At 42.9% G+C, this 16005-nt stretch overlaps 1 protein-coding gene across 3 annotated transcripts in view; it reads left to right on the plus strand.

Annotated features, from left to right (window-relative positions):
* The window catches only part of LOC106569899 (uncharacterized), a 56800-nt gene extending 43956 nt beyond the window's left edge, over positions 1-12844 (plus strand). For 2 of the 3 annotated variants that reach the window (XR_014380421.1, XM_014141615.3), the window contains exons 2-5: positions 8935-9018; positions 9167-9315; positions 10784-10861; positions 11528-12844. Coding sequence is in view for 2 of the 3 variants with exons in the window: in XM_014141615.3 (XP_013997090.2) it covers positions 8935-9018; positions 9167-9315; positions 10784-10858 (308 nt within the window). In the remaining variant the exon portion in view is untranslated. Of the gene's footprint in view, positions 1-8934; positions 9019-9166; positions 9316-10783; positions 10906-11527 lie in introns of all 3 variants that reach the window. The other variant, XM_082961185.1, reaches the window with a different exon arrangement.
* The last annotated feature ends 3161 nt before the right edge of the window (positions 12845-16005 follow it).

Consider the following 16005-nt stretch of genomic DNA (forward strand, 5'->3'; position numbering starts at 1 on the left):
TGCCCAGTGGGTTGCGTATTTCGGTGAATTTTAAGACTGGGAACTTTCTGCAAGATCATTTTCTAAAGTTAACACAAAGTGGAAAGTTTTTCCCCTGAAAGTTTTGCCAGACTTGCACAATTGTTTCACAATTGTAGTTACAGGATAATAGTGGGCTGAGGCATTGCTGACTATCAGATTTACAAATCCAGTTAATTGGTCTGACTTTCCATACAAATATACTTGATCTAAGTCTACTCAGCTAAAACGCTTCAAAGTATGGGAAAGTCTGAAAACACACAAGCCAGTGAACCAAGCCGTACGCAACCATGTTCCTCTCTCAAGGCCTGGGGGCAGAACAATCACCCGGCGATGTAATCCCGCTGCAGTTCCCAGCCAGCATCCTCCTTCTCTCCCTCTAACCCCCCTGTCCCACCATGGGCCACATTGGCTTTCAGACAGTGAGTGGGAAGCTTGATTGTTTTCAGTATATGTTTGCGAAGTGCCTGTCAAACACTCCGTCCATCAGGTAGCAGTGGTGGACGCGTTCCAATTCTGAATGAAAAACATGTGCAACTTGTGCATCACATTTAACAAAAAATGGCAATCTAATTAAATAAGGAAATATCTGAATAAATGAATGCTTATGACCGACATTACCAGATGCTACTCTTCTTAATGATGACGAATGGCATGATGTGTTGCTTGATGGTTGCCTTTTTGTTTTGAAATCTCAAAAGTACACAGTGTAGATAGTTTTTTTTTTTTTTTCAAGAGGGTTGGCAACTTCCACTTCTGGGATTGTACCGACAGGGACTTGACATTTTTTTTAAAATATTTGATGAATCATAATTAGAGCGAATGAGGCCACATTTTATGTCACGCTAACCCTGTTTGCCTGTCTCAAATTTCTTTGAGATTATTTTGTCCGTGCTTTGCAATGTTCAGGCTGTGTTCAGCCTCCTTAAAATAAATGTACCTTGACTTGGGCCACCTCCCAGATTCAGGAAATCTTGGTGGTAATGACATATTTCAAGAGGATGAAATATAGACCTAAAAACCAAACAAAGCTGTGATGCTGTATTGGGTGTCCTACTCATTTCACCTCATCTCATTTTCACCTTCCACCTCATTTAACACGTGATTTACACTGAACAAAAATATAAATGCAACAATTTCAAAGATTTTACTGAGTTACAGTTTATATAAGGGAATCAGTCAATTCAAAAAATTCATGAGGCCCTGATCTATGGATTTCACAAGACTGGGAATACAGATATGTATCTGTTGGTCACAGATACCATTAAAAAAGGTAGGGGAGTGGATCAGAAAACCAGTCAGTATGTGGTGTGACCACCATTTGCCTCATGCAGCGCGACACATCTCCTTCACATAGAGTTGATCAGGCTGTTGCTTGTGGCCTGTGGAATCTTGTCCCACTCCTCTTCGATGGCTGTGTGAAGTTGCTGGATATTGGCGGGAACTGGAACACGCTGTCATACACGTCAATCCAGAGCATCCCAAACTTGCTGAATGGGTGACACGTGAGTATTTAAGCCATGGAAGAACTGGGACATTTTCAGCTTCCAGGAATTGTGTACAGGTCCTTACGAGATGGGGCAGTGCATTATCATGCTGAAACATGAGGTGATGGTGGCGGATGAATGGCAAGACAATGGTCCTTGGGATCTCGTCACGGTATTTCTGTGCATTCAAATTGCCATCGATAAAATGCAATTGTGTTCGTTGTCCGTAGCTTATGCCTGCCCATACCATAACCCCACCGCCACCATGGGGCACTCTGTTCACAACGATGACATCAGCTAACCGCTCGCCAACACAACGCCATACACGTCCCGTACGGTTGAAATCGGGATTCGAAGGTGAGCTACGAATCTGAACTTCAGTCAGGTCAAGACGCTGATGAGCATGCAGATGAGCTTCCTTGAGACAGTTTGTGCAGAAATTCTTCTGTTGTGCAAACCCACAGTTTTATCAGCTATCCAGGTGGCTGATTTTAGACAATCCCTCAGGTGAAGAAGCCATATGTAGAGGTCCTGGGCTGGCATGTTTACGCGTGGTCTGAGGTTGAGGCCGGTTGGATGTACTGCCAAATTCTCTAAAATTACGTTGGAGGCAGCTTATGGTAGAGAAATTTATGTTTAAAAACTTCTTAGGGCTAGGGGTCCCGCTAGCGGGATAACTTCCAGTGAAACTGGGGGGCGCGCAATTCAAATAAATCTTAAATAATACGGATTTTAAACATTTATGTACATATGTGTCTTATATCGGCTGAAAGCTTAAATACTTGTTAATCTAACTGCACTGTCCGATTTACAGTAGCTATTACAGCGAGGACGGCGCCCCACATCAAAATATTTTTCCACTGGCACAGGTTTCATACATTCTCAAATAACAATTAAATATTCACTTACTTTTTGAAAATGTTCCTCTGAAATGTCATCCAAAGGGTCCCAGCTGTAACATGTAGTGTCATTTTGTTAGATAAAATCCTTCTTTATATCCCAAAAAGTCTTTATTTGGCACCATCGATTTGAGTAATCCACTCGTTCAACATGCAGAGAAAGGAATCTGAAAATCTACCCCTAAACTTTGTTTAAACAAGTCAAAATGCATTTCTATCTACTCCACAGATACCCTAAAATGTAATCAAACTATAATATTTCTTACGGAAAGAAGTATGTTCAATAGGAAACCGATTTTAGCAGGTGCGTAATTTCTTCAGGGTGCGCGCAAACACAAATTTCCAAGACCGTGTCCTTCTGCTAAAACTGATATTTCTTATTCGTTTTTGAAGTTACAAGCCTGAAACATTGAACATAGACTGCTGGGAGCCATAGGAATTGCGTCCAGCTAATTCTAAATATGACCTTTCTCTTGCATATCTAAGAGGGTGGTCTCTCAGGTTGGTTGTTCTTTGGATTTTCTCCTACCACATCTATTGTGTTATATTCTCCTACATTATTTTAACATTTCCACAAACTTCAAAGTGTTTTCTTTCCAATGGTACCAATTATATGCATATCCTGGCTTCAGGGCCTGTTTACTTTGGGCACGTCATTCAGACAGGAAGTGAAGAAAAAAGGGGCCTAGCCCTAAGAAGTTTTAATTAATTATCTGGCAACAGCTTTAGTGGACATTGCTGCAGTCAGCATGCCAATTGCACACTGTGGTATTGTGTTGCTTTACAAAACTTCAAAAAAAAATGTGGCCTTTTATTGCCCCCAGCACAAGGTGCACCTGTGTAATGATCATGCTGTTTAATCAGCTTCTTGATATGCCACACTTGTCAGGTGGATGGATTTTCTTGACAAAGGAGAAATGCTCACTAGTAGGGAAGTTTGCAGTTGTCTAAAAAGCACTATTTTGCACAAAACATATATTTTTTTACCCTTTAGTGAGTGTACTGTATTTTACTTGGGGTATCACTTTCTAACAGGAAAAGTAAAAAAATAGCTGGAGAAAATCTTTAAGCAAACACACTGGTAGCTCAAATGTTTGCCTGCGGACAGTACTTAGCACCTCTGAACAGTGTTGGCAGTCGATCTCTTTCGTGTTCACACAGCAAAGACCTTGGAAGTCGTCAGCCACTCAGCCTTGTTAAAATACTCCAAACCAGAAGGTGCAGTAGCGTTGTTTGGCAATGGATATTTGTGCGAATTGCTTATGTTGATACTAGCCAGATGGCAATAGCTAGATAACTACCTAAATGACGAAGAAACAATTTAATTCACTGTCTATAATCCCATACTCTGAGTGCCAGTCCATAGCCAAAGGTTTCGCTAGCTAGCTAGCTAACGTTAGCATAGTCACTAGCTAGCACAACATAGCTAGCTAGCGACACTACACTAGCTAGCTAAGGACACTGCACTAACTCGGCAGCTAACACAGGCAGTAGTTTCATGGAAACGAACTAATCAGTTGTGATTTAATTATAATTTCAATACTAGCTACAGTGGTTAGCAAGCTTGGAGAAAGTATTTGTGTTGTGTGGATTGCGTCTGTACACTTAGCTAGCTACCATCCCATAGCCTACATTGCATTTGAAGTGTGACTGGCTCATCCGTGGATGTATGGGGGAAAAAAATCATTTTTTTGTTGGCTCCCAATGTTTCATGCCAGGCAACGTTTTGACAGTGTTTGGACAAGCTCGACTTGGGCCATGACTTCATTAATGTTCCTTGTTGGAGATAGACAAGAAAGGACCACTCCTTTTCGATAGGGTGTTCGAAAACAGTCATTCAACACCTAACCCCAGTTTGCTTATATGGCTGGCGTTAGTGTCGGTTTGCTAATACCGTTTCCCCTACGGGCTTAGCATGTGATGTGGTTGGTATTCTGAACATGTATTTAGTTTGGTATCAGAGCCCACTATTGGAATCAGCTGAATCTTCAGGATGCAAAGCAATGGGATTGAGATTCCCTTCCTACAGTTCCTTCCCTGTGCAGCACATACTGTGACCACAATGGAACCTTTTCCTCCTAAACTGGTGGACAGTGTTAAGACAAGCAGCCTGTCTTCTCAAAGGAAGAACAGATCCACTTACACTCAGTATAAAAGGTTTGTGTCATTCACTGTTGTGTATGAGGGCGTTTTTATTTTAATTGACTTTCATAGAGGTAGCATGAATCTCGGTCCTGAGAGGAGACTGACACACAAGCATTATGTGGTGATCAAGGACAGGAAGATATAGAGGACAGGAGCACACACATTGCCTCATTAATGGTGCATGTGAGTTTCAACGTAGTTAGCTTTGACCCAAGTTTCAACAGTTTTTTTTTCTAAGCTGCCCACAGCTGCCCACACAATGCCGATACAAGTGCATTGGTGTTTTCTTCCACGTAGCACTCCATTGCCAGTTGTGGCGTGTTGAAAGAGAATGGGATTGTGTATCTGAAGTCATGATGGCAGACTGCCACAAGCTAAGGAGTACAGTTCATCTCTGGGTTAAAGGAATAAATAAAAATTGAAATGAGAAGCTAGAATCAAAGCCCATCTGAAAGTTCTCTGGTAGTAACATTGACCACATGTATCTTATCATTTTGCACTGACCCTTCCCATCAGGCATTGTAATATGTGTAGGCCATCTCTTCTACTTCAAGGCAGCCTTTATGACTCCACCAGAAACAGATGATCAGAGAGCGGGACTGGTACAGGATTTATTGGGCTCCGCTCAAGTAGACCGAACTGAAGCAGGAGGAAGTTTGGGGCATGTGAAACTGGAATGAGGAGGGAGATGGGCACAATAAAATGATAAACTAGTCCACCCAGATGATCATGATGAGTCTCACTGACTTTGAGGGCATTTTAACACATCTTGAAAAAAGCAGGGAGTCTGTTATTTCAACTGAGGCAGACACATACAATATATTATCCTTGGGAAATGCTCTAGACTAATACATCTGTATATTCATTTTATTTAATTTTTATTTAACTAGGCAAGTCAGTTAAGAACAAATTGTTATTTACAATGACGGCCTACCCCAGCCAAACCCGGACGACGCTGGGCCAATTGTGTGCCGCCCTGTGGGACTCCCAATCACAGCCGGTTGTGATACATCCTGGAACTATAAATGAATCACGTGCAACTGATGGATCCCTATTTATATAGGCATTTTTTTGGGATAAGGAAGTGGGCTCTTGGGGTCAGTTTAGTTCCCATCCTCTGTTCTTCAGAACTTCCGGTCCAAAGTGCAGGGTCCAGAGCTTCTGTGAGTTCTATGGACCAAAAACCACCAGAGCCCTGTAGTGGGTAGGCAGGGTGACCCCTGACCTGAGGTCTCCCATATCATGTCCTCTTTTCCTGGACTCCAGCCCTGGTTCGCATGGCCTAAGTGATGTGACTTTCCAAACTATTTAATGACGATGATGTACCGTGGCTGCCATCGTCTCTCCCTGATGTCCACCCATTAGTAAGGTCTCAGGTGACTGAATGGAAGTTCTGCAGCTTGAATGCTGTTATAGAGAGGATTACTGATTCTCTTGAGTACATTTAGACTTAGATGCTTAAGGAAGTTAGTTTCAGTGAAATTACTAACTGATGGATATGCTAACAAAACAATTGTCATTTACTTATATTGGGGTAGAACATCATTTCCTTGAGTGACATCAGTGCTGTCCAAATAAAATCTGACTTGCTGTAACCCTTTTGCCACCTGTATCCACCATCATGATTGTCTGACAGAACCAGCTTTGCTGTAGCTATTGTTGTTGCTTCTTTATTGATTTAGCTGACCCACCTTAATAACCCGAGTTTGTCTCAAATATTGCCTTACCAGATAAGCTGTTCTAAATTAAGTTTGAGCAACAGCTGTCAGAACTAAGTGCTGCGCTGATTTTGATTGGTTTGGAGGAGCTTACCTCTCATTTCCTGGTTTAGTCCTGTGCAACTCTGCCCATTTCACAGTCAGCCAAACATCTGCTGACTAACGTACAAGGTGTGTATGGGTGATATATCAGTCTCATATTACCGCTTTACCTCCTATCAAAATCTCCTCGCTGTTCGATAATAAAAGGAAAATGTGTTGGAAATGAAAGGGCACTGTAGAACAATACGAGGCATATTTGTTGAGGCTTCTAACTTGTTGGGGGAAAAGGGTAGAACATTTGGAAACCACTGCTTTTAATTGTAAATGATGCAGAGATTTTACATTTTCATTTTAGCAATTTAGCAGACGCTGTTATCCAGAAATACTTACAACTCGTGAGATGGCATTCACTACCCAGTATATTTAGGACTTATCGTGACAGAGATATATTTTCCTCACAGAAACATCTTTGTTGCAGTAACAGTGCGTGGGTAAAATCTCTGGAGAAGCCAAGCCCACCCAAGAAAAAAGCCATATTACAACCTATGTGTTGTGATAATGGTGTTGTTTGCTCTATAACCTATTAGTTCATATGCCTTGTGACTGTGTTTTATTTATTTATTTATTTATTTATATATATATATATGCCTTCCTACTGCAAGGCCGAGACAATAAGAAGACACAGCGGCAGAATAAATTCAACTGCACCTTTCTTCATCATAAAACCGGAGAGCAACATCTGTCTGGTGAAGTACACATAGCATATTGTATATAACAAACAGTTACAAGACCTACAGCATGGTCGAGTAAGTTAATGTTTTTGACATCTTCAGACTACTAAACAACTATTGATTTAGAACAACAGAGAGTTACCGCAAGTCACAAAGAAAACAGGAGCTGCCTCCACTATTCCAGCACCATTTCAACATCATCAAATCATTTAGTTAGTGTTGTCCTAGGCTACCTGGTCAAAATGCTTGCTCGCTAGCCTAACTTCCTTTCATGGGCAATGATGCGCCAGGCCAACTTGTTAACATTAGCCAGCCAACTACATCTAACTACATGTTGAACTTCCATCCTCTCAGTCCAGGTGCACGATGTATGAATTTATGGTTGGATCAGAATCGGCGTTATAATCATTGGCCAGAATGGGGAATTAAGTAAAACCACAAGTCCAAATCCCTTTCTCCATCCATCCATCTAATTTAGTAAAGTCACGATTTTATCTAGCTAGCAACCGGAGCACAACGGGATGCAACAATTAATTTTCTGTTTAATGCGATGTGATTGGTTTGAAGCCAAATCCAAACTGGCTACCCTTGACACTTTTTTTTTAATTATGATTTATTTTTTATTTTTTTATTTATTTTTTTGGTGCGCCAGGACCATTCACAGCTGAGCTCACTCAGTTTAGCTCAATTCTGATTTTCTATCATTTTTTTTATCAAGGGAGGCCAAACCAAATGCTTGCTGGCTTCCCTTGCATTCAACGATACAGGTGGCGACAAGAACATACTCTTTCTGACCAGACAGCATAGATGGGCTATACATACAGTGGGGCGCTATTTCGTTTGCTTGGATGCTCGCTCGGTAAAATACATTCAGCCTCTTGAGAATTGAAGGACATTTATGAAACACAGAGAGACTTTTTGGGGAGGTAGCCTGGCTTCCCTTGGCTTCCATGAATACATGCCACTGCTTTGTAGGCCAGGCACAATTCATGGACACCCCCCACTCGCGTGCCAAAACTATGCATGATTTCCCTTGAGTCAGCTTCTGTTCTTGAGTCGATCAGCTTTGTTTAGCACTGGACTCTACATCCATTTATCATAGTAAATGATTAAGACTGCCGTTAACGTTCAACAGCCTCTGCTGGATCTTTACAGACCATTAGATTATTCAGAATATAAAGGTTAATCACATCATTTAAGGAGTGTTAATGGGGTGTCTGTAAATACTGATAAAAAAAATACTTTAATAATGCTTGACGATGAAAGAGCTCAGTGAATTTAAACAGAAGGCGAGATGGATTAACCAATTTGAAAGTTTACTGAGATTTAGGAGATTTGGCACCATTATCTATTTCTCCTTTTTATTAAATTGTTTTATTTGGTGGGGGGGTTGAACTGTCCATATGGCCTCTTAAGTGATAAATTACTATAAAGTTCATCTTTGCGAGACATGCTCAGACCTCTGAAGTCCCAACCTATCGGTTGTATACTGTAGATACAGCTATATGCCTCAACTCTAAATCAATATAAGATAGGCCCTGTCTAATTTCCTGATTTTATTTAGTGCCCATCTTTCCTATTATTTTGGAATTGAGGAATATTGCTGTATCTATACAACCGATGGCTTGGGACTCCTCTTGACATTAGACCACTTTTTAGGTCTGAAAATATCTGATAAACTATGCATTTAGTGTGCCATCTCTTTAAGCTATGTTGATGCTAGCTGTGTGCCAGACAGCACATGGAAAACAAAACATTGTGGGTCAGCTTTCCCCTCATCTTTGACCTTGATTTTTGTCAGAAGCTTTTTATTTGTTGTTTTTTGGACCCAAACACAATCTGCTATTGTCTCACTGCGTTGCCATAACCTTCTGTTTCTACTCCATCCCTACAGGCCAAACTGTATATTATGACTACGGTGACGCAACACCGACACCGGACTACGACTACAACGCCACCTTTGAATACGTCTTTTTCAGTATGTTAAAACACCTCAACTTTTGAATTGTTTTGACGGATGTTTTTATCCCCCTGTTTTGTACAAAATCATTTAATCTGCTTCATTGTTTGTTTAATTATTTGAACTAAGTACTGGAAAGTACCTCACAAAATGTGTTGTTCACTAGGCAACGCTAGTACTGAGGACCTGGACAAGTTTCTAAGAGCAAGTGAAGAGGAGTTTTATGAGGGGGAAGAGGAAGACACGACCTTCTCGACCACTATGTCGACCACTATGTCGACCACTATGTCGACCACAGACAGCAGCATAGCGAAGGTATCCCATCATGTTGCTGCAGTCGTTTGTGTCTGATGAGGCTCCTTTTTATCTCCCAGACACTGTAACAGTGCCTGTTCTTCTCAAATGGTCTATTGTGTATAAAGTTCACCTTTGATGAATATATCTTTTAAGATGGAGGCTTAAACCAAAACCACATTCCTCTGTCCTGAGAACACCATGTAACGCTGACCTTCTGTTCCAAGCTTGTGGAAGTTTACTTGTGTTTTGCGTGGGTGTGTGGATTACTCAGAGACAAACCAACACTGGAGAGATTTAAGACAGATGGGTTTATTTGGAACAATAAATGTACTAGGAATCAGAGCAATTTTGGAGCCACTTCTCCTGCTGCTACTTCCACTACAGTTGTAAGTGTTTTCAGTTATTTTAAAATAGACAGCATTTCTAAATTCAATTCTTAACTGACAGCAAGAACAAACTGACACTTTTGTTAAGTTAGCCTAGTTGTATTTAAAAATGAGTGGATAGCTTTACCAAAACGGTAATTACGCATACTTTCTCTGGAAAAGACAATTCAACTTAGTGATGACATCTGATAAATACTGCTTTGAGTGCTTATTTTAAAAGTACAAACTCAGTACATTTCAGTGGCTTAGTCAATATCTCAACAGGTGTATCCTATTATCAATACGGGTCTGTCTGAAAGCCCCATCTGCTTTTTTATCTCAAACTCAAGTCCATCATCAACAAACACTTTAGGATTTGTCCAAAACTTCCCAACCATGAGCGTAAACTCTAGGAGGGTTTAGTCTTCGCCAGTTAAACAAACACTAATCATTGGAATTCATGTTTAGATAGAAGCTCTCCCTTGTCTGTGTAACAATAGAGTGCTGGATGGCCATGTGGTGAATCATAGTGGGGGGGGGGGGGGGGGTTTCAAACTCACTTGCTCAAGATTCCTTCAGATCCTTTCCAGGAAATGTCAAGGAGTGTGTACATATAACACTGAGGTTAAGTAACAATGCTACACCATATCTTTAGCTGGTGTGTGTTAAATTATTTGAACATTGCACGTTCATATAGAGTTAATGCTGAAGATGCAGACTAGACAATATACAGAATAGATATAGTATATATAGTAATGTATTATACACATATACAGTACATGCTAACACATTCACATAACTGTCGAAATGTTAGAAGGCAGCTGTAATTATTGCCTTCTAGCCAGACAAAAGCATACTGTATTTATATAACAGACTTGAACCATTCATCTCTCCCACAAGAAATTCCATTGAATCTTTCAGTTTAACAACTTTTGGGATGTCCATGGCAGTGGTGGACATTGGTGGCAGTGATCGAGTCTTACTCAGTTCTCGTCTGGTCACCTTGCCGCTCCTCAGTTTCTAACTCTCTGGTTATCGTTTATTTTCTCCTGTGGAGGACGGTTGTTATTTTATGACGGTTGAGATGGACTTACGTTGCTGTTGTGTATTGGTTTGTACAGGGCTCCAGGACAGCTCCTCCATGTTTGCTGCTTGCCCTGGGCTTGACCGTGCACCAGCTGGGCCAACTCCTATGAGAGGTACCACCGACGTTATAGGACGCACACATACACACACTCAGGAGGTGGGTCACACACACACGTTAAAATACATGTACTGAATACACACTTGAAACACACGAATGCATAATAATGCATACTACAGATTTAAGTGGGATACTTTAGAACGTATATTAAGCAGAAGCTGAATATACTCTTCCGATAATTGTGTACTACACTTCCAATAATAACACAATGTTTTGTGGTATGTAGATGTAGTGATATTTAGATACAGTAGATGGCGCTTTGTGCACACTAAATGATGTAGTGAATATGGCTGATTGCCACAGAGCTATGTGCAGATTGTGTAGATTATGAGGTGAACCCACCATTAGTATAAAAAATATATACCTCTACCTCTCCATACCCTGAGTATACAAAACACACTTGCTCTTGACATAGAATGACCAGGTGAATCCAGGTGAAAGCTATGATCACTTATTGATGTCACTTGTTAAATCCACTTCAATCAGTGTAAATAAAGGGGAGGAGACGGTTAAAGAAGGATTTTTAAGGTGCAACTCAATATTAGGAATGTGTTCCTAATGTTTGGTATAGTCAGTGTATGTGTATTACATTGTGTGTAGTGTGATGACTTCATTATTATGTGGTGGAAAACATGACTAAAGTGTTTCTCTAACATTTCAGATATCCATGAGTCTAAGCATGAAGGGGAAGCGCGAGAAAGACCGGCGGGACAGGGCTCAACACTCACCGGCAGTGACTCTTGGACTCCTGTGAACTCAAACTTTATTATGCAAAGAACCCCTTCAGTCTTTGACTGCTCCCCCGTAGGACCTGAAGCCCAAACCAGGGACTCAAACCACTGCTCCCATTGGATATGATGTTACTACAACATCACCCATAGTATTCTATAGCAATGGAGAGACGAAAACCACTGCACACTGTAGGATAAATTACTACACAATTGTGTTTTTATGCGCTATAACACACGCAACCCTGCTTATGTAGCAAACGCCACCACCGCACAATATTGATATGCATTCCGTGTTGCATCATTCAGGGAGGTAGCTGATCTGTAAGGTTGGTTCAGGCACCATTAGGCTGATGGAAAGAAATGCCCAATGACGATTTATTAAAGGGTAGAAGGTCCTAAATGTGAAAGTAGGCCAGGTTAATGAGAGGACTTCAATTTGTTTCTCAAAAAGTAGATCCAATACCACAGAAAGACATGACCGGTTACGTGCTTTGTCCATCGGGGAGGTCAATCTTATTAATCTTCTGTTTTGGAACTACTTTGAGTCATGTGGATTTTTATTGAGAGAATTCGTCGTTCTGTCAATGAAAAGCTCCGAAAAAACTGGTTTGAAAATATTGTGAACCTGTCGATACCAATAGCACAAATATATCTGATGTTCCGTTTCACACGTGTTCATTCCAAGCTCCGTTACTTCCTGTGTGTCGCATTTACCCTGGTTCCTCTCGTTATACACAAACACGGCACAGCATCCTTTTAATCTAAGCCATGCTGTTTATTGACTTTGAGCAAATACACAGGCACTTTCCTTTGGCACTTCTGCATCACCAGTCACCTCCTCAAAAGGGCAGGTAACCCTCTGCAGCATACCAGTATTTACCATGTGTTTTAGACCATTTTTATAAGTGTTTTATGAATATTTTATAGACGTGTATAAATGAACTCTACAGAGGGGATCATACCGACTACTCAAATGCACACAAGGTTAATCATGTCAACTGATGAATGTTATTGTCAGTGTAGTGTATGCATTTATACATATTGCTTATGTTTCATAACAAGTCCAATGAGTATATCCTCTGGCGTGTTGATGTTGATGTTCTCCGTATCCACAGCCAGAATGATTTTGCAGTGCATGGTGATCAAACATGTTTCCTGTTATATTCATCAGAGGTGTAGGGAGGGTGAAGTCTGTGAATCCAATTTTTTATTATACAGATGTTTAATTAAACATGTACACGACAGTACTCATACCTTGGTTTTTGTGGTAAATGGGAATTTAAAAGAACTGTTTTGATAATGGTTTTCATACACATACCTTGTCTATAATGTAGAGGCCTATGGGATACTCATTGAAGAGGAAAGGGAGGAGGATGGTGCATGTGATCTGCATAACATACCAATACCAATTAACATACCTTTTTATGCCTCCTCATCTGTATACCTGCAGACAGACACAAAAGGGAGCAGATCAGTCATCTGCACCCAATACAGCTAGCCTTCAACATATTCTTACAGCCTACAAATTCTTACCTCTTTGTTGATTTGATATCCATTGAATTGTGTCCATTTTCTGTTTTAGAAAGATTTGCACAAATATGAAAAGAGAGATGGTGTCAATTTAGATCATACAAGTGTAACGACCGTCGTCTGTGGAAGTAGGGGACCAAAGCGCAGCGTGGTGAGTGTTCATATTTAATGAATAGAAACACTTTAAACAAAACACGAAAATGAACGACAGCCTACAGTTCTGCTAGGTACAAAACTAAACAGAAAATAATCACCCACAAACCCCAAAGGAAAAACAGGCTGCCTATGTATGACTCTCAATCAGCAACAACAATCTACAGCTGTTCCACACACGGCCAACCAAAGAAACAAACCAACATAGAAAAATAAACAGAACGCCCACCCATGTAACACTTTGGCCTAACCAAAATAGAGAACTAAAAACCCCTCTATGGCCAGGGCGTTACAGTACCCCCCCCCCCCAAAGGTGAAGGGGAGGGTCCGGGTGGGCCTTCTTACGGCGGCGGCTCAGGTGCGGGAAGTGGCCTCCGCTCCACCCTCGGCGTCGCCCACTTAGGTGGCGCCCCTGGCCGCGCCGGAGGACTGGTGGGCGACCCTGACTGCGCCCGCCTGGCGGGCGACCCTGGCGGCTCCGGGCTGGCGGGCGGCTCCGGTGGCTCCGGGCTGGTGGGCGGCTCCGGGCTGGCGGGTGGCTCCGGCGGCTCCGGGCTGGCGGGTGGCTCTGGCGGCTCCGGCCCAGGATTCACCAGGCTGGGGAGACATGAAGGAGGCCTGGCCCTGGGCGCAGGCACAGGACTCACCAGGCTGGCGGGCGGCTCTGGCGGTTCCGGACAGGCGGGCGGCTCTGGCGGCTCCGGACTGGCGGGCGGCTCTGGCGGCTCCGGACTGGCGGGCGGCTCTGGCGGCTCCGGACTGGCGGGCGGCTCTGGCGGCTCCGGACTGGCGGGCTGGGGAGACCCACTGGAGGCCTGGTCCGTGGAGGAGGCACAGGCTTGACCAGGATGGGGGACCCACTGGAGGCCTGGTCCGCGGAGGAGGCACAGGATAAACCGGGCTGTGGGGGAGCACTGGAGTTCTGGTACGAAGGCTCTTTACCCACACTCCAGGCTGAATGCCCACTTTGGCCCGGCACAGGCGGAGCGCAGGTATTGGGCGAACTGGACCCTCCCAGCGCCCTGGAGACACAGTGCGCAGAGCCGGTGCAGGATAACCTGGACCGAAAAGGCGCACCGGAGACCAGACGCGCTGAGCTGGCACAATCCGTCCTGGCTCGATGCCTGCACTCGCATGGCACTTGCGGGGGGCTGGCCTATAGCGCACCGGGCTATGAACGCGCACTGGAGACACCGTGCGCTTAACCGCATAACACGGTGCCTGACCAGTACTGCGCTGCCTCCAGTAAGCATGGGGAGTTGGCTCAGGTCTACCGCCTGACTCCGCCAATCTCCTCATGTGCCCCCCAAAATGTTTTGGGGGGGCTGCCTCCCATGCCCATCGCTCTCCCTCGGCAGGTTGTTGCAGTGGTCAAATAATTGATCCCATGTCCAGTCAATCCTTGACTCCAACACCTCCAGTGACCAGGATGCTATGACCTCCTGAGCACGCTGCTTCATCCCCTCCTTGTGCTGCTCCTTCCTCCGCTGCTTGGTCCGTTGTTGGTGGGTGATTCTGTAACGACCGTCGTCTGTGGAAGTAGGGGACCAAAGCGCAGTGTGGTGAGTGTTCATATTCAATATTTAATTAATAGAAACACTTTAAACAAAACACGAAAATGAATGACAGCCTACAGTTCTGCTAGGTACAAAACTAAACAGAAAATAATCAGGAAAAACAGGCTGCCTATGTATGACTCTCAATCAGCAACAACGATCTACAGCTGTTCCTGATTGAGAGCCACACACGGCCAACCAAAGAAACAAACCAACATAGAACGCCCACCCATGTAACACCCTGGCCTAACCAAAATAGAGAACTAAAAACCCCTCTCTATGGCCATGGGCGTTACAACAAGGGATAAACCTTATCTTAAATTGAAGAGATCTTTACATTTTTCAGTTATGTGCCTGCACCTGCTGTCCTTTTAAATTCAAATCCAAATGTTTCAGTTGGGCAGTTAGGTTCCTGCAAGAACCCCCACCAACAAAGGAGGTTCCTCGAAGAACCCTACCTCCTATGGGGTTCTTGGACAAACCTTTTGGGGGCAATTTTCAGTGCCAAGGTTCTTCAAAGAACTTTTAGGATCTTAGAAGAACACTTGTTGAACCCCTCATTTTTAGAGCGTCAAGAGACAAGAGCTGAAATAACAGACATTGGCGGCTTAGAAAATTACCTCGATTCAGGCAACAAAGATCAATTCTAATCATTTCCCTAGCTTGGCATTTCAATCTTAACTTTGCATGCCGCATGTTGTCGGACCTGAGCTTTCAAGCCATGGGAACACACTGTGCTATGAAGAAATGACTAATCTTATGAATGTGTAGCAGTCTCACACTGACACAAGGTTCTGCCCATATTATTCATTGTGGAATTAAGTTGCCATCTAACTAGGCCTCAAATTAATTATATTATACACTAAAAGCCACCTCAAGGGCACACATTGACAATTCAGTATTCAGGAACACGCTATTTGTGGGGCAGTATTTCCAAGACAAACACCTAAATGTGGTTGCATCTCATGTGTTCAGGGCATGTTCGACAAGAAGTCTACAAATATGATCAGTCAACGTGACCTAATTAGTCAAACGGAAGAAGCTGTTGAAATCACCTCTTTCCCTGACGGTAGGTTGTACATGTAAACAACCACTTAAAACCCTCTGGTCAAAACACTATGGCGCACCAACATGCTGCCAGAACAACGCCTATCTTCCTTTATATTACT

Source organism: Salmo salar, chromosome 14, assembly GCF_965601325.2.
Source record: "Salmo salar chromosome 14, fSalSal1, whole genome shotgun sequence".
NCBI classification, from domain to species: domain Eukaryota; kingdom Metazoa; phylum Chordata; class Actinopteri; order Salmoniformes; family Salmonidae; genus Salmo; species Salmo salar.